This window comes from Hippichthys cyanospilos, chromosome 6, assembly GCF_059441005.1.
Source record: "Hippichthys cyanospilos isolate Australia breed blue-spotted pipefish chromosome 6, RoL_Hcya_1.0, whole genome shotgun sequence".
Classification (NCBI taxonomy): domain Eukaryota; kingdom Metazoa; phylum Chordata; class Actinopteri; order Syngnathiformes; family Syngnathidae; genus Hippichthys; species Hippichthys cyanospilos.
In genome coordinates this window covers 8015719-8035436 of record NC_142374.1, presented here as the reverse complement: position 1 = coordinate 8035436, position 19718 = coordinate 8015719, and the positions used below count along the sequence as shown (strand labels likewise).

Genomic DNA, 19718 nt, shown 5'->3' with positions numbered 1-19718 from the left:
TTATTTCCCAAGGCACTTTGCTGTATGTGCAGACTAGCAAATGACAAAAAGAAAACATTAAATAGATTTGATGAATATGACTCATGTAGATTAAAAGGCATAATGATCAGTTTCCATAAATGAGAAGTTCACGAGCAAGATCTCTGCAAACTCATGAGCAGTCCTGCAGGTTCAAGGCTGTGTACATCATTCATTGAACAGTCTTTATCAGCGCTCACATTTTATGCCAAGTTGTTGCAGATCAGATGACATTGGCACACTAAATTAGTATGAAAGAAAACTAGCTGAGTGTGGGTCACACAAAAACACAGACAAGCAGCAAAGAGCATTCAGAGATGTAGTTAAGGAAAAAAAAACATTTCTGTCAAGATTTCAGGTTTTTTTTTTTTTTTTCTTCATGCTTTGTAGCATGGTTATTTATGTCGCGGATCATTGGAGCTGCACAGCAGCTGCAGTTAAGCGAACAGTGACTAATGGCTTCTTGTAGGCCTGAATCATATTGTCAAGGAATGAAGCATTGTGTAGTTGTATACTTGACTAGAAACAATTCACTCGCCTGTCAGAAATCTCAAACATGCAGTCTATTGGTGTTGAACCCTCGACACCCTCTGCACCAGCCACACACACAGGCGTGCACCTACACACACACCTACACACTCACACATGTATAGATCACGCTGTGTCTTTGGACACCTGGCCTCTTTACATACAGTATATAGAGTGAATACATCAGTCAATCAGTTATTGTGCTATTCCTTTCTATTACAATTGCAGTAATGACTAACTACGACTAGTAATTTGTCTTACAAGACACGTGTATTTCATTGGACTACTGGCCCAACAAGCTTAAAAATATAAAAACAAACAAAGAAAAAAAACGTCCCATTCCTATTAGTTACTTTTAGTTCCCATTAGGATAAATGTGTCTATCCTGCCTGGGTCTTTTTACTCTTTTTTTAGCAATATCACTGCATAACAGGAGCCTCCGGAGGTTATTGGTTGCTGGAAAATTAGATCTCAGGGTCAAAAAGTATGAGCACCCCTGGAATTGTGGGTCCATGGAGCCCAAACTTGCCTGTCAATTCAGTTGCAGGCAAAGAGACTGGCCCTAGCTGCAGCCGGACCAACAGTCGTTCAGAGAACCTTCATTTTTCTCAAAACTCCCAATAGCCACCACAATGAATGATGCATAACCTCCTAGTCAGAGGAAATTAATAGAAAAGGTTATATTTTTCTGAAGTCAAATGGTTTCATACCATATATTTTTTTCTTTTTTGTCAATGAATTTAGGAGAAAACATTTTATCAGAAAGTATGAATTTCAAAACAATTCCTTTGTTTTTGTTTTTCAAAGTGTTAGCTGAAGTGAGAACTTGGCAGTGTGTGCTAGGGGGTCACAGGCAACGCTTTTGCAGTCAAATATGGAACCCAGATAAGTCCGAGAACACTACCTCTGTTCTCTGAAACAGAAGTTGGAGCCTCGGGCTGCCTTGACACGATTGACTTTTAGCTGAAAATTCTAGTTGTGAATGTAGCGTGTTGAATACTAACTTTGTATCTGCTCCTTCGTTTATGCAACACGGCGGGTTGGGATTGACAATTAGCTGATGATCACAGGGAATATTTTGTAAAACATACTGGAAAGCAATTAGCGCTCAGTGAATCCTGAGCCAGCATTAAGGTGGAAAAAATATGTGATCATTTGAGAGGCATTTGCAAGCTTGGTGGATTTTGCATATTTGTGTATTGAAAGTAAAAAGCACGAGTTGACTTTGACTGTGGCGTGCTGAGGAGCAGCAGCAGAGGATCATCCCAAGGTTATTGGTGATGCTGCAGCTGGCATTTTGAAGGAGCCCAAAAACTGGGGGAAATGGCATTTAAGCCCAAGCCTCTTCAGGCATGTGGGCTGTCATGTGACTTCTTCCTTCCCTGCAATGTGTCCATGTCTGTATGCACACTCTTAAATCTGCTCTGCCTTACTTTATTCTCTTATCACCTTCTCATATGGCTTTACTGTTTAGTCCCAAACATTTTGCGTCCTGAAAATTGAGGATTTCCTTTCTCAAAAATAATGTGTTAGAAAATCTCTTGGTGGAACCTGGATGAATAGCTTTAACCCCAGTCAGCAACAGTGAGTTAAACTTAAAGAAGAATGGCCAGTCAGTGGGCCTCCGAGATCTTTCTATCTATAATGAAATCCTTGAGGCACTGCTGGACATTAGTTGTATATATATATATATATATATATATATATATATATATATATATATATATATATATATATATATATATATATATATATATATATATGTATATATATATATATATATATATATATGTATATATATATATATATATATATGTATATATGTATATATATATATATATATATATATATATATATATATATATATATATATATGTATATATATATATATATATATATATATATATATATATATATATATATATGTATATATATATATATATGTATGCATGTATGTATATATGTATGTAATTCAATTTCACTTAGGGTTTTATCCCGAGAACAGGGATACACTTACTTTCGTCACTAGTGTGTTTCTAGCAAAATTATATTATATTAAGTAGTCTGAAAGAGTCCTTTCGGTTTGACTTTTTCTTCAGTTCTCTTCTCTTTGGCCTTCATTCATTGCCTGCCTCTTATGCCGCACGATGGTCATTTGATGACACATATCACTGTGTGTGACAGTGTGCGTCATTCTTCACAGAAGCGTGTGTGCAAACCGAATGTCTTGCGGTTGTTGATGTGTATCTGTTGAGCTGTCGTGATGTGTGGTTGGCGGGAAGACATGAACATCACCACACTTGCGGGTTTTTTAGGCCAGATGTGATCAGAGACACTAGTAATGATAGTGGTAAGTCACTTCCCTTAAAGCTTCTCTTAAAGGGATTATATTTAAAAGGGATTATATTTAAAAGACTGAGCTCAAAATTGCTACATTGAATAAAAAGTGTAAAAATTCAAGAAATATTATACTGTTCTATTCTTTTAACTGTTCAGGAACTAGGAAAGTAATCAATTAATTTTTCCAACATTACTGAGTACAAAATACTTTCATGTTGCTGCTGCAGAACACATTGCAAACGATAATAAGTCAAGAAAAGATCCAATAACAATAGCATATGCTTAGGATGTTTTATTTAGGGCTGAATTCCAGGAATTGTCCATATGTTTTCAAATGAATAACCAAAACATATGGAAAAGAGGCTGTCCAAAAACCGACTTTCCATTCTACCATATGGAGACGGTATTTAGTCCTACCTTAGGATAGGAATAGGAACAGGAATACCTTTTTTCTTTCCGTATTAATTTATTTCTTGCTTTCATGGGGTGTTGTCAGAGCTACTGTATTTTTGCATAAAACTATCTTATTGTTAAATTTTCTTTCCTGTGACCTTGATACACTGCTATGGCATTAGTAGCACTTGATAATATTGCTACTCACATATACAAGACCTTTTAGTGACAATGGCAGTCATACAAGCACTCATTTTGGCCTTAAATCTAAAGGCAAAGTTCGGAAAGCCGTATGGAAGCCGTGTTGAAAAAAATTGTATTTTTGGTAAATGATAAATGGTCTTACACATTTATAGCGCTTTTCTATGTAGGTCCTCAAAGCTTTTTACACTGACAACTCGTTTACCTACTGATAACGCAGCATCAGGAGCAACTGGAGCTTCAATGACACGACATAGTAACAATGGTCGGGGGGAGGAATCCACAATCTCGATACCGGTGTGCCGCGCCGCCCCTTTTCGTAATTCTCTGTTCAGATGATAATTTTTGGGCAAATTGGATCTATAGTAGTGGAAATAGGCCGACTGGCATGTACAAGACCCACATTGAAAGAAGGCACGGACAAGATACGGCTGAGGATGAAGTGAAGGGGATGGATCAGCAAAGATATATTGAGGCTGCAGGGGAGAACAGCATTAGCAGCTCGCTGGATTAAAGGAATGCATGAGAAATGGATTGAAGATGCAGTGAGTCCACGAGAAGAAAAGTGAAGTTTGTGCATCTCCTTGGGGCAGTTACAAACACTGCAATCATTCCTGTCAGGAGGAGTAGGCAAAATTAAAGGCTTGGGTGGCAAGTCAGATTACATTAATTAGAAACAGAGTTGCCAAAGGAAAATGAGGAAATTGCTGAGGCTCAGGGACACATTGGAAATGCGTGGTGACGGGGAGAGCGACCAAAAGGCAGCTGGTGGCGTTTTTTCTGTTGCAAGGGCAGAAAGAATATTATCTCATGCAGCACTTCGTTGAGCTCTGTCTTCTCTATTACTCTGGTTTGCAGATGCCTAGTGTGTTTCACTGAATCCAAGTGTCCCTAGGATCCGTGCTCTGGTTTTTGTGTCTTTGGCGATTTCTTTCAACTAAAAAACAAAACCTTCACATGTTTTGTAAAAGGACCTTTACTAGTCTCTTTGTCTATCTTTTTATCCTCTATTTAGTTGTCCATTGGACAGTTCAGGAAAATAGAAAAGCTTACAAAATTCAAGCATTTCAGCTCAGGATAAACAAGAAAACTCAAGTGAAGACTCTTCAGTATGTCATTTTTCCAACAGTGGGACTTTGTAGGTCCTTCTTGCCAATAGCTTGGTTTCACACAGCCATCTTGGAGAAATGCAAATGCACTATAGAATGTAGTACATCAGGATGCTCCTGGAATACCAATAAAAAGGTGCCAGAAAATTGATCCAGATGATACACAAATATGAAGCAGTTCTCAGAAACAGTAATCATGAAATTAAATGTGAATTTTACTTAAACAAAATACAAATTGCACTTATTTTGGACAAAGGCATTTCTTTGTCACAAGAAATAACAAATAGAATACATTTTCGAATATCATGTCTTGTCAGTGTCCCGCGCAAAGTTAGGAAAACGGTTACTTGACTTTTTTTTTTTTTAATTCAACCCCTGCTTTCATTCAAAACACAGACTTTTTGAGAAGAATCAAGGACCTCAAGTGTGAGTCCATTGCACTTTAATTCTCGTTCTGGAATTCCCATTGCCCTTTTCTGGAATAATGAGTGATTGAAGAAGCACTCCAAATTAAGCAAATTACTCAGGAAATTAGACTTTTGGATTGTGTCCTCTTTTGACCTATAGCCACATTTGAATAGCTTTTCTTTTCGCATCGTCTTTCATTTGCCCTTCACTTGTTCTTTTGTGTTTTCCTTCTCTGGCAATGAACTGTGAATCAAATCATGTCTCAGTGAGATTTATTCATTTTAAGTGCTTTCTTTGTTTCTGCTGTTCATCTGCTATTCACGGCTCCTCCTTCATCCTTCTTCCCACTCGTTTGTATGTCTTCATTCTATTCAACACAGGCTCTCTGTGTTATCCGTCACTGGAGGACTGGTGAAATCGTTTTTCTCACATACGCACACAATTGAAACTACATTTCTACATAATATTTTCAAAATTGAAAAATAAATTACAACCTACATTCCATCATCACTCTGCATATTTTATCCAGATAATCAGCGGTTTTTTCAAATGCAGAATTAACAAATTCATAAAGTTAAAATTCGCAGAACCTGTAATAATAATTCCTCCCACACCCCAAAAACATGCATAAAAGGTGAATTGGACATACTAAATTGTCCTTGGGCGTGATTGGGTGCGCGAATGCTTGTTCATCTCTGTGTGCCCTGCGATTGGCTGGCAACCAGTTGAAGGTGTCACCAGCCTACTACCTGAAACCAACTGGGATAGGCATCAGCAAGCCTGCGACCCTTGTGAGGATAAGCGGCTCTAGAAAATTGATAGATGGATAGTAATAATAATAATAATAATAATAATAATAATAATAATAATAACATTATTATTATTATTATTATTATTATTATCACGGAATAAGAAAGAAATGACTGATTTTATATTTGTTGACAAAATGAAAACATTACATGTTTATCAATGTTGGGATTACACCTTCAATCACGCATGTTTGTAATGCACCCATGCTGCATTTGATGTGCGTAAAAATGTTATGGGGCGAGGATGCTCACGAGTAAAGTGGACCCCAAATCCGACTGGACTAAAAGTTAGAGTTGAAATTGTTTTCTAACAAAAAGTGCACGTAACACGCGATGAGAAAAACAAAGGTGAGCCCGAAAGGAACAAATGAAAAGCACGGTAGAATTTGCACAGCTACAAAGTAACAACTGAGAACGTACATAAAAGATATATATGGAATGGGGCAACTAGAACCAGCTACTCACGGGGAGGGCGGATCAGCCGTAAGACGCCGTCGGGAGTCAAAAACGCAACAATGAAAAATGTACGCGTGGCGTGACTTGGAGAAGAAAACCAAAGAATCAAAAACGTATAGTGCAGACTAGCCGAAAAGGTACTCGGGTGGAACGAGGAACTAGGGAACAACGAGGAATGTGATTCAATAATCCGATGGCATCCGACTGTGCCGGCTGCGTTTAAGTAGTCTCAGGATTACTGATACGAGACAGGTGCGCAGCTGGTGACGCCGCCCTCCCAGGATCGTTCCTAGCTTCTCTGCAATGCCCAAAAAAGCCTGCAGGGGGACACCATGAGCAGAGACCATGACAAAAAAAATGACACAAGGTCCACCACTGAGGGCCCAGCATTGACACATTCGTCACCGGCTTTATCTAAACTCCCATCCAACTCCTCAATTTAATTCAGCTCTCGCGCTACCACCCATTAGTTAGTTGGGATCATCACTATTACTCATTCATATTCATTATTCAAATAATGTAAATTTTTGTTAATGTTTTGCAATTTAATAATTAGGATTAGTCTAATCCTGTGGTCTTTGTCAATGTATTCTCCAAGTTGTAATCTAAGAGCCCGAATAGTGTTAAAGTGGAATAGTGTGGAAAAGGTTAGTCAGGATAGCGTTTACTGGCATCTATGCAGCCGCTCAGATGGATGAGCAGAATTCATGAGAGGCTTAACCTCATGTGAGCTTTGTGTGATTTATCACACACAGAACGATGACAGTGAGTGAACATGGCAAACCATGTGACCCTCTTTCTGCAGCCTTTGCTCTTTTCATTTACCTTTACTGTATATCCCTGTACTAGGGAAAAAAGACATTATACATCCTTAGCACATGTAGCACCCCCATTTACAAGATTTTGTTGAAATTGGTCTGGTATATTTTTCATCCTACTGTATTGATCTGCCCTGGTCCTTCTATCCTCTATGTGAAAATCAATCACCTATTTGAAAAAGGTTCTTCTGAGACTTTTTGCACGGCATTGATAATTGCTATGATCAGTCCATTTAAACTCCTAAATCGACAAGATGGATGGAGATGAGTAATCGTTATTTACTGTAAACAGTAGCTAGAGTCATGGGAATCCAGAACACATGGCACAGACATGTCACGTCTGTCACCTGTCACTTTTGGTAAGGGTCTGGGAGCTTTGACAGGGGATTCTGTTGTGTACCTTACACCAAAAAGATGTCTCTTGTATGACTTCTATTTTCAAAAGAAGTCTCAACATGACCTCTTTTCACCTGTGAAGCGCTTTGAGACTTCGTTGATTCAGGGCTGTACAAATAAAATTTGATTGATTGATTGATTGATTGATTGATTGATTGATTGATTATTTCACCCAGTTAAATCTTCCAAATTTTTTGAGAAATGTTCAAACGGCAATATACTGGGGAGCATGGACGTGTAAGCGGGGTCGGATCACTGTCGACTAATGCAGCAGTCCTCAACCTTTTTATCAACACGGACCGGTCAATGCTTTAGATTTATATTGCGGACCGTTTCCAAAACATTATTTTGGGTGCAGCCCATGCGGCCCCGTACCAGTTGATCCACGGACCAGTACGGTCTGCGGACCCATGGTTGGGGACCGCTGGACTAATGGACCCAAAAAAATGTTAAATGCCTATCTCTGGACAACGTAACACAGATCTTTGTTTATTTTTCTCTTTCAATGGCGGTTTGGCCACAGTGCAGTTTTTTTTATCGACTATATATCAGCGTGTGTGCGCGTGCGTGCGTGTGTGTAAGAATGCGTGTATGAATGCATGTTTATCTGCATGCATACATACATACATACATACATACATACATACATACATACATACATACATACATACATACATACATACATACATACATACATACTGTAAATACCCATGTCACTACATTATGTCGCTTGTGTAGTTTTAGAGGTTTTCACTAGTGGCGTTTTATGTTGACTGTGTCAAGTAAAAAACTCTGTCTCTCTACCCACAGCCTGATGTCATCGAGACGCTACTACTTTGAGATTCTGCACAAGCAGGATGATAAGGGCTCGGATCACGTGGAAGTTGGGGTAAGTTGACACATTCAGTAACCAACTTTTGGCACAAGACGTCTTTTCTTCACCTTTGCACATTGGTTGGCTTTCTGCTTCCTTGTTACAGATTTGCTTTGAAAATGTGCATTTTGCCCTCAGTGACACTTTGCACTGATAAGTGTGTGGGATGAATGATGTGTTCAGCATATGGAGAGTCCCCACCTAACCCTCCAATTTCGTTTGACTCCATTTTTCAAACCATTTGAAATCTATGTTTATTTTTCAGGGTGGGATAAGCATGCACTCAATTGATAGTAGCACTAGTAGTAGTAGTAGTGTATGTGTGCGTGTGTGTGCGTGTGTGTGCGTGCGTGCGTGTGTGTGTGTGTGTGTGTGTGTGTGTGTGTGTGTGTGTGTGTGTGTGTGGTGGTGGTAGGGGGAGGGTGGGCATCCGTAAAGTTAATTTTTCAATTTTTTCTCTGACTATGCATCATTTCTCTCTCCGTGGTGGGGGTCAGCACCTGAGGCAAAGCTTCAACATGAGGGGCACTTTGTTTCTAGCTGAAGTTTCAAATACCTCCTGTGTGCTTTGACTTGGATTGGGAGGACAGAACACTGCTGTGTGTATATAGATCCTTTTTTTTTTTTTTGAGATACAAGCCTCAGGTTATCATCGTCATGGTGACCGGTATTACTAGCTCTGCTTCCTTCTTTCAAAGTGCCATTTTTATACTCCTTTTCTTTGTCACTTTGTATATAAAGCCAATCAGCTCCCTCTCTCTGACTATGTCTTCTTCTGTTTTGGTCCTCCAAATAGTCCTCTTGGACATCCCTGCGCCATAATGTTCTTCTCCTTCATCTTTACTTCTCCTGTCTGTATATTTTGTAATACCAATTTATTGTCCGAAGCCAGCTGAGATAGGCACCAGCAAGCCTGTGACTCTTTTCAGCAATTTTCTGTGACTCCAGAAAATGGATGGATCATTGATGCTAAGACATCAGAACAGTATTCGTGTGGATGCTATGTTCTTGATAAATGTTGACAAGGTGTTGTGGGTTGCCTGGAGGATGCACATAAACACAGTCAGGGATGTTTTTCAGTAAGATGACTCGGAGTGGCAAGTAATTTCTCCCGAATTTCTCACAGTTTTGTTTTAGGCTACGCTCACACCGGAGTATGATGCCCATTTTATTCATTTTTTTTTCATTGAATCCAATATTTTTGTGTAGTTATTCATATTACAAAAAACAATGCTAATGGATAACTAAATTTTAACCTTAGGCTATAATACAATCATGTCTATTATCCCTCATTTGAGAAATGCAGGGGACAAGAGTGCAATGAACAATCATATCCACTGGATGGCATTGTCATGCTTTACACTCAGTTGGTAGGTGTCAGTTCTCATAACTGCCTGCCCTACAACTATAGACGATGGTTTTGTTGACATTTGTTTAAATTTGTCTAAATTAGATCTGTCATAAACATTACAAGTAAAACATAGTATTGTTGAGGTTGAATCTACGAAGAAAAAAAAATCTTTAATTGGGGAATTATAAAATGTCCATCCAAAAAAACCTATATCTTGCATTTCCTGGCTCAATGCCAATCAGAGAAAGACTGCAACGTTATAGTATATCTACCTCAATGATTACGCACTGCTAATGAGTAATAATACATCGAAATCATTCCTTGTGTCACAACCGTCCCTTTTGTAAAAGCTTAAAAATGGATCTGGCAGTTCTCGAATCTTTGACCAAAATTGTAACCTGACTTCCAAAAAACCTTCAGATGACATTTCGCTCTTTTGTGAGTATAGTTGTGCATCCATCAATATAAAGTAGCTAAACTATTGTACAAATACCATATAGCCAAAGTATTCTCAAGTCCATCCCAGTTACGTCTTGTTCATATAAATTATTTATTGGTGTTAAACAGCCGACTAATATGAATCCCTCCCTATCTCTGAGGCCATCAACATGGTTTATACTTGTAGAAATAATTTAATGAACGTTATAAAGGTCGTGTAGAAAATCACAATGGTGGGTACGTGATGTACATTGCACTGTTATTATATGCCCCTTTAGAGATTTAACAGGAAATATATTTCACACCTCTACAAAAATAGCAGATTTATTGCAAGTGGCCCATAACAGCATAAGCACGAAGCTCCCATAAATTCACATAAAAGCGGATGCTCATTTGTTGTGGAGCATAGTCTGAATTCACAGCTTTTTCCCTCTCTGTTATATGTCAGGCTGTGATTGTGTGGTCAGAGGTGAGCTGTTCTTTTGGGAATGTATTTGTTTTGCACCAGTTGTTAACAAAAAAAAAATCAAAGATACAAAGGTGCAGTCTTTCTTTTGAAAAAGAAATGAAACTTCACTTTTTCATCCCAGGCCCATTTCTTTTCTAATGTGTGAAGCAAGGTGGGATGGTGACTGCAACTTAAGCAGCACTGACACAAGAAGAAGCAGGTTAGGAATACACTGCATCCCAAAAGAAATGGAAACGGCATGTTTTGGGGTGCACTCGGCCCTTGAATGTGGAGCTTTTATAGCTTGAGTAAGCAAGTTAGCAGAGTTGCACAGCGACACAACCTCTCTGTTAAGATGAGCTTGAACTGGAAATGTCACGTCATATCCCAGCAGCACATGTGTGGGAATTAAGCCGTTTTCTTTCCGTCTTTTACAGAGCACCATGAAGCAATGGCCTTTCTGCTTCAGAGGAGCGGCGTAGGGTAGATCAGAAATGGACACGTCAATACATTTTGCTGGTCTGTCATTCATCATTCGCCAGCGTCACACACATTCAAACGTATTTGCACTGAACGTTCGAAGGTATTGATAAAATAGAGGCTACCCTTTTTATTTTTCAATTTGATCAAGTGACATTCACATGATCATTATCTGAGCCCTGAGCAACTCTAATATCACTTTCAGTTGGCAGCAACCGGCAAAATGGCCACCCCCTGAGATGGGGAATGATGGAGTCTTTTGCCGATTAATTTATATTCCACAAATGTAGTATTTTTCAGAATGCCGTCTTTGAACTAATCAGGCTGCCTAGGATATATTATCTTAAAAACTAATTTTGGTTTATAGCTTGGGATGTACAAGAGGTTTCAGCACAAAGACCTCTGGCTGAATGACAATGAAAACCAAAACAATACGCTAAAATAAGGATGCAGAAAAAAAAAAAAAAAAAGCCAGAAAGCGTCTCTCCAAATTACACACACGCACACACCCAAGAGGGAGAGTGTGCTTTAAAGCAGTGGTCCCCAACCACCGGTCCACGACCCGATACCGGTCCGTGGATCAACTTCGTACCGGGCCACACCCGAAATAATGATGTTTTAGAACTGAGTTAGTTTACTTGTTCATTCATTTGTGCTTTGTTTGGCTTGATCTTTGTTTTTTTTTGGCGCCACCTCCGTCCTCTGCTGATATTACATTTTGCAGTTAGGAGGATGGTGTGGCTTTAATTAAGAGCACGTTGACGCACACGTTGTTTTGTATCTGGTTAAATCTGGCCTACGACTGTCGGTAAGTTGTACTTTCTTCGTAAGAATGTTGTCATTTATGATAATATGACCAAAATGAGTTTGTTTGTTGATCCGACAACTTGTGACTGTGGATAACATGCTAGCTAACGTTAGTTCTAATCAGCATGTTATATAGTGCTGCCATGTATGCGTTTAGCTCGTTAACATTTTCATTTGTGCAAGGCATTTTCCTTTGGTATATGTTAGCATATGCAAAGGTTTTGCATTAATAAGAACTCATTTGCATCTAATTAACGTTTTGTATTGAAATTATTAGCATTTGTAATTCCGTAGAATTGAATGAATTACTTGACTCAATTAAACTCATTTGGAGCAATATTGAGGTTACCCAGTTGGCATGCCCTCAAACACCGTGCAGTTTCATACATGGCCCTTTTAGAGAATTAATTGCCTGTTCCTGGCATAGAGAGATTATAGCCGAGCAGGCGGGGCATCTGCATGCAAGGCTCGGTGTTACCGTGTAGGATGTAAGGCATCTGTATAAACATTTATAGTGCTCACACTCCAGGTTGAGTTATTTGTGCTTAGTTGGTGTGGATGGGTCCTAAATTTGTTGAATTGCTTTCTTGTTGTCTGAGAAACACGCTGACCTAATGGAAAGTGTCGGTTGTTATCAGCATAAAGCAAAGCGATGGTCATTAAATGGTGCCACTGAGAAAAAGACAAGTAAAAGAATAAAGTCGTGGCTTAATTAGCGGTGGCAGCAAAGGTGTAGGATTTAAATTCAGCCCTTTAATGTTCCTCTTTTTTATCGCTCCTGCCAGGACAAGTCGGACCCTCTACCAATTAATACACATGCCATTCTGTGTGCACACTCGCTTACTCCTTGGAAAGCTCACGCACGAGGAAAGACATACTCCCTACACGCACACACACACGCACGCACTCACGCACACACACTCACACACTCAAATATACACAGGGTTCTCGCAACATCTGCCTGACATATTCCCGCCTCACTATAAATCACGAAGTGGTCTGTGCCACCTGGAGGCAGCCGTTAAAGTATATAGTGTGTGTCTTTTCATTGTAAAAGTAGATTTGATATTACTTGCTTTTTAATCACTAATTCTCTTAAGGTTCAACTCAAGTTCAGCAGCTGTCAGACACATGCATTTGCAATTCACATGGCTTTCAACCTGTTTCAAGATAAATTTGCATCACACAACAGTTAAAGAATAGGAAAAAATACCCTGATAATTAAAAGCTTGCAATCAAAAATAAATTGTAAATTAAACATGTATAATGAATAAAGAATGAATAAAAAAAACGGTTGTGTTGTGCATACACATACTAATTCTCTTTGGGATCACTGGGAAAAATGCTATGCTTTTTGCATCTAGCCTGCATTTGACAAATCTTTTCAAACAAATTTACCAACATCTTTGCAGTTAGTTTGAACTCCATAGTCAAATCAAAGCTGTTCACTCTACAGTGGCAGTTCCACGCTTCCATAGGAAAATGTCTGAGAAACTTAATATGTTCAATTCGGCCTGGGGTTGGCAACCCCAAAATGTTGCAACAGCATCATTGAACTCCCCCTAAAAAAATTATGACACCTCCACAAAATGGAAAGCCATATATGAGCCTTATAATGAAGGCAACACATGCCCTAAGTGTCTTCATATTAGCCTATGATCAAAATGACTAGGTAGGCTCCAGTCGTGAACCGTCATAATTAAATGTCTACTTTCTCTCAAGCGCATCCATATTTTTACAGCAATGCAAAATGTTTTGGACATTTGTAAACCGTATTGAAAGAAAATAAATACAGTATATCTTTTTACGGATCCAATAGGTCGGCGCTGCTCCTCTACTGCCCTTAAGTGTGTTCTTATTTAAGCTGTCAAAATGGACCCCTGTATTGTATTAGTTTATGTAAAGGTTTGATTCCCAATTGAAATGACTTCACCTGACTTTGGTTCATTTCCCACTTTGACGGTGTGTTAATATGCAAGTTATAAAAATGTTTTGGTGCATTCGGTGCCTATTCATTTGTCTAACTGTTAAGACTGAGAATTTACTCTGTTATAATGTTCTATTGTGTATTGCTTATTTCTCAGATTATTTGTGGGGGGTTTTTTATACGTCTAATTTTCCTACTCTGTTAAACTTAAAACAACGACAATGCTTACCCTGTAGTTTGCATATACTCTTGAGATTTTAGAGAACGCGAACTCAGGAAAAAGACGTATGCGTGTCTCATCATGACCTTTTCCTTGGCTACGCACAGTGGCATTTTACAAAGAACATTTTGGATCTGGCTCCTTTTTTTTTCATAATTAAGCTCTTGATCGCTCACTTCTTTATCCCGGAGTTTTTTTTCATTTTGCATATCACAACCCCTCACTGTTTTTATTTGTCCTTCAAGTTGAGCGGTGCCTCGTGTCCTAAATGACCTTGCGAACACTCGAGTATAGTGGTCCCCAACCTTTTTATCACCATGAACCTGTCAATGTGTACGGGTGGGTGCGCAGACAGATGCTTTACAATTTCATCGGCGATGAGGGTCGAATGGGGAATTTAAAGTCCAGGTAAGACATTAACTCACCATTAACAGCAAACTAACAAGAGCCCTCAGCTTGTTTTTCTCTTCACACCCTCAAAAGCCTCAATTTTGAGGCTGCTGCCATTTGCAAGCTCATCTGGTTTGGTAACAGAAAGGTAGCAAATCCGTTCCTTGTAACTTTGTGGGTCCTTTTTGGACAAAGTACAGCTCAAGGTCCGTGAGAAGTCTTTCAAGTATGACTCCTGGTGTTACCTGTTAAAAGCTTTCTTTTTCTTCAAAGTTGTAGGCTCATCACCTGTCTCTTGACTGGACCTTTTCCCCTTCCCAAAGACGTTGATTCTTACTCATTTAATATGAGTGAAATTTTGGCGCTCCAGTCCCCGAAACGAAACGAATCCAAGAGAACGAGGCCATTTTTCAAACTAAAAGGTTTTTCAAAAATAAATTAGCTTTCATGCTCAGATAATACTTAAAACGGAAATAGTTTGTTATTATGGGTGCGCCCCGTGCGGCCCGGTACCAGTTGTTCCGCGGACCAGTACCAGGTCGCAGACCGGTGGTTGGGGACCTCTGCTCTAGTACATGGTTGGCCAAGTCCGGTCCTCGAGAGCCACGATACAGCCCGTTTTCCATGTTTGTGTTCACTCAAAACACCTGACAAAGACCACACTTAGCCATCCCTGTTTTAGTCAAACAATGGCGTCATAGTAGAACCTTGCAAGGCCTGTAAGTCTCTTCCTCCTGCCACTAACCTCTTTTGTCAGTTTAATATGTGTGCTCTTTGCTAGGTTATGATTACCATGTATTTGAATTGGAAGTGGCAAATAGACAGTCCCTGTTTTATTTATTTGAGTGTGTGTGCGTGTGGGTGTGTGTGGAAATGCGCAGACGTGAAATGTGTAGACATTTGCAAGATTTGAAAGAGGGTACGTTTATTCTTGTCCTCAAGAAAGCAGAGCCAAAATGACCTGTCTTCTGTAATTACAGACAGGTTAACAAGAAGTGACTTGTTAATTGTTAAATCTATTTGAAAGAATTGTATCTTGTCGTTCTCTTGCTTGTGCTTGCTCAGCTCCTCTGCGCTTCTCTTTTGTCACATTATTGTAGTGATTTAAATCACTGATTGTCACAATATTGTTTATTTACATATCTTGGTGGTGTGTCATGCTATTTGTCATATTCCTAATGCCCCAAGTCATTGCCTAATGTGTTGGTACAAAACCCCAGGAGCTTAATGATTTCAGAAAGTTGCTCAAATCGATAACCACTGGCTGTTAGTGTGCAATCTAAACTGTGATATAAGATTTATGTGCCTCTGCTGGTTACCACATATTCGCTCTTCTCACTCCATCCTTTTTTTGTCCTTTTTTTCGCACACAGTGGCGTCCATTCCTCCCTGGTCTGAAATACGAAGTGATAGACTCGGCCTTCATCTCATTGTATTCAGGTAAAAGATTGGTTTTGTTTTGGTGAATTCTAAATATTCTGTTAGGAATTTTTCAGTCAGTGGCAGAAAACTTTGTTTATCCTTGCAGGGAGCACAGAGTGGCATGATTATTACCTGCATGAGTACGATGTAGCCATAAATTATTTCATGTTTCAATTAATTTGCTCTTGACTTGAAAAGAAAAATCTGCTGTTCCTGTCACAGCATTATCTTAAGTATGCTGATACCTGCTGAAAGCCTGTTAACATCTCACATACCACCTAAAGTACCTTCATGCTTCAAGTTTGTGTGTACGTGCGTGTGTGTCTTTGGTTTTTGCTGTATAGTGGGGACCAATCTCTGGCTCTTTACCATTCTGTTGGACCCGCCAACTTCAGACCTCTTTTTGAGGGTCAAGATTTGCTTTTAGAATATTGATTTGAATTGGATTTTGGTTGAAGTTAGGGTTGAGGTTTGGCAATCTGTTGAGATGGTAAAGGGTGGGGTTACGGGCCAGGAAATGCATGATGTCAATTGGATGTCTGCACTGAGTTTTTCTCTCCTTTATCTCTTTCCTTAAAGTGGAAAGGTGGCATAACTGCCTTTTGTGGCAATGTTGAAGTAACCTAGGACACTAAGAAGAATACATAGTTAAGAAAAAGAGTGGGACACAGGAACTTTTCATTAGGACATGAAAACTGACACCGATTTGAGCCCAGAATCATCTTGAGTGTGTGAGAGGCAACAGTATCATTGGTTATTTCAACCATCCATTTTTTAGACTGTCTGTGATTGGGGAACTCCAGCATTTTTGAGAGCCAAGTCCCGCCTGGTTTTGATGTCTCCCTAACCATCACATCTAATTCAAACGACCAGCGCAACAAAAAGCTCTGTAGAAGCATGATAACGATCCTGATCATTTGAATCAAGGTGCTGAAAGAGGGAGACAAGAAGAGACAGGAATCAACTAAGGAGGAACCAGAGTTCAATAGCCCTGGCCTCATCCTTTTCAGGGTCACAACCAAGCATCCCAGCTCACTTTGGGTGAGAGATATGGTGTACCTGTGACTGATTGCCAGTCAGACACAGGGCACATGCCATAGAGATTGATAACCATTCCTTCCACAGTCATTGAGTAGGCCAACCAGTCTTCACAGAATTCAGTCAAATGAAGTCCTGCACTTTTACTCATCAGTCAGCAGTCCACATGAGAAAAATCAAGGTCAAAAGCCAGTTCAAGTATATTAGATTAAATTGATTATTTTTATTGCATTATTACCAAGGTCACCACAATTTCAGTAAATACATTAATGTACTCATTCACTGCCAGCCTAGTTATAAATGATTGTTTTACTTGTATAGCTGTAAATGATATTTAAAAAATATATATATTTTACTTTTATGCTGACAGCCCAATAAAGGTGGATTTTCGGTGTCTGCAATCGTCAATGCAGTGAAGAAGTTGTAAACAGCAGTTCTAAATTACAAGCTATGAATCATCACTGGCATTAAAATATAATATCCTATTATGGATTTACAGCAGTGGTGTCAAGCATACGGCTTGCTGACCAATTCTGGTCCATAAATGGGTTTAATTCGGCCTGCAAGATGATTTTGTGAAGTATAAAAATGAGCTGATTTTTTTGGATAAATGAAAAATAAGTTTTATGATTAATTGTAATGTTAATATTTTATTACTAATGGTGACATTGTACTGTTTTATTTTGGACAGTGTTCATCCATCCATTATCTTTCGCTTATCCGGGGTCGGGTCTCGGGGGCAGTAGCCTCAGCAGGGAATCTCAGACTTCCCTCTCCCCAGCCACATCATCCAGCTCCTCTGGGGCATTCCCAGGCCAGTCGAGAGACATAGGACTCGGTTGTCCTGGGTCGTCCTTGGGGCCTCCTCCCGGTGGGACATGCCCGGAACATTTCACCAGGGAGGTGTCCAGGAGGCATCCTAACCAGATGCCCAACCACCTCAACTGGCTCCTCTCAACGCAGAGGAGCAGCGGCTCGACACTGAGTCCCTCCCGGATGACCGAGCTTCTCACCCTATCTCTAAAGGAGAGCCCAGACACCCTGCGGGGTAAACTCATTTTGGCCGCTTGTCTCCGGGATCTCGTTCTTTCGGTCACGACCCACAGCTCGTGACCATAGGTGGGCAAGAACGTCGATCGACTGGTAAATAGAGAGCTTTGCCTTTCAGCTCAGCTCTTTCTTCACCATGGCAGACTGGTAGAGAGTCCGCATTACAGTAGCCGCTACGCAGAGCCACCTGTCAATCTTCTGTTCTATCCTACCCTTATTTGTGAACAAGAACCCAAGATACTTGGGGCAGGACCTCATCCCTGACCCGGAGAGGGCATTCTACCCTTTTCCGACTGACGACCATGGTCTCAGATTTGGAGGTGCTGATCCCCATCCCAGCCGCTTCACACTCGGTTGCGAACCGCTTCAGTGAGAGTTGGAGATCACGGCCCAAAGAAGCCAACAGCACCACATCATCCGCAAATAGCAGAGATGTAATGCTGAGACTTCCAAACCGGACCCTCTCAACGCTTTGGTTGCGCCCAGAGATTCTCTCCATAAAGGTAATGAATAGAGTCGATGACTAAGGGCAACCTTGGCGGAGTTCAACCCCCACCGAAAACTGATTCGACTTACTCTCAGAAATGTGGACCAAACTGTGACATTGGTAGTACAGGCACCGAACAAGTACAAATGACTTACGGCTTGACCGTCAATATTTGTGGTAGATATATTGCTGGTTCTTGATCTCCTTGAAGAAACGATTGGCAAAATATTGAAGAGATGGAACCTCCAGAGACATTGACATAGCAAACCAAAGCCGTAACCTACATTCTACAGAAATAGAACCTTTTCCTCAATGGGAGCTACCAGTTACAATGTTTACATAGGTTTGAATGGGTGATGTCATCATGGAAAGCAGGGTGAACAAAAGATATTTTATGGGCCTGAAAAGATGTTTAAACATAATTGCCCTTTGTTTTGTATGTGTGTACACTGCAACTGTGCTGCACCAATCTCAATCCCGAGAGGATAAAAATGTTGCTGACCACCCTGTTAATTACATGGCATCTCTCCCATCAGGCCTTACACCTGACACGCCATTAATCACACATGCCTCCTCCGCCCCCTCTACTATCGATTAGTGTAATTATGATTCTCCTCTGCACTATTTTGTTTTTCTTCCAACTTTGTCTTTCTTCTACTTTGTTTCTCACTATTCTTCTCCCTCTTTGTTATGTATTACGGCTTTTACATATGAACCATAACAATATACACACCTGCTCAATTTGGAGTTTTATATTGCAATGCCAGGTATATATTCTTACGCAATACTGAGCCATGAGTTGACTTTGAGTGGCCACTAGAATGAGCTGGCTTGTTTGTTGAAAGTCTGGCATAAAGTAAAGCTAACCAATGGAGTTGACTTGAACAATGATTCCCAACCAAGGTGCGTGGCACAGCACTGTGCCATGAGAGATCATCCGAGGTTCAATGAGAAGTTATCCAGTCTCACTTAAATAGTTGTTTTTTTAAATGGTAAAACGTTACTTAAAAGAGTCACTTTGCCTGTGCAGATACCAGTAAGGTTTAATGATAGTAATAGTTTGGTTCAATTTCCAACACAATATGCTTGACTTTTGATGTCCTACTTTAATTTAAATGATGCATATATGATCACGTCTCTAAAGGTGTAATGGTTCACTCGCCTTCAATTCAGGCAGTGTGAGAATAAATGATTGTCTGTCTCTACTAGACATCAATTATGTAGTCTACCTTTCACCCAAAGTTGGCCGGAATGGCTTCAACACTGAACAAGAAAAGGGATGGATGCACTGAGTGACTTTTAATGATATT

At 39.9% G+C, this 19718-nt stretch overlaps 1 protein-coding gene across 3 annotated transcripts in view; it reads left to right on the top strand.

Annotated features, from left to right (window-relative positions):
- The window catches only part of b4galnt4a (beta-1,4-N-acetyl-galactosaminyltransferase 4a), a 131131-nt gene that overhangs the window by 102599 nt on the left and 8814 nt on the right, over positions 1-19718 (top strand). For all 3 annotated transcript variants that reach the window (XM_088417581.1, XM_088417582.1, XM_088417583.1), the window contains 2 exons: positions 8287-8365; positions 15785-15851. In XM_088417581.1, the coding sequence (XP_088273707.1) occupies positions 8287-8365; positions 15785-15851 (146 nt within the window). The remainder of the gene's footprint in view (positions 1-8286; positions 8366-15784; positions 15852-19718) is intronic.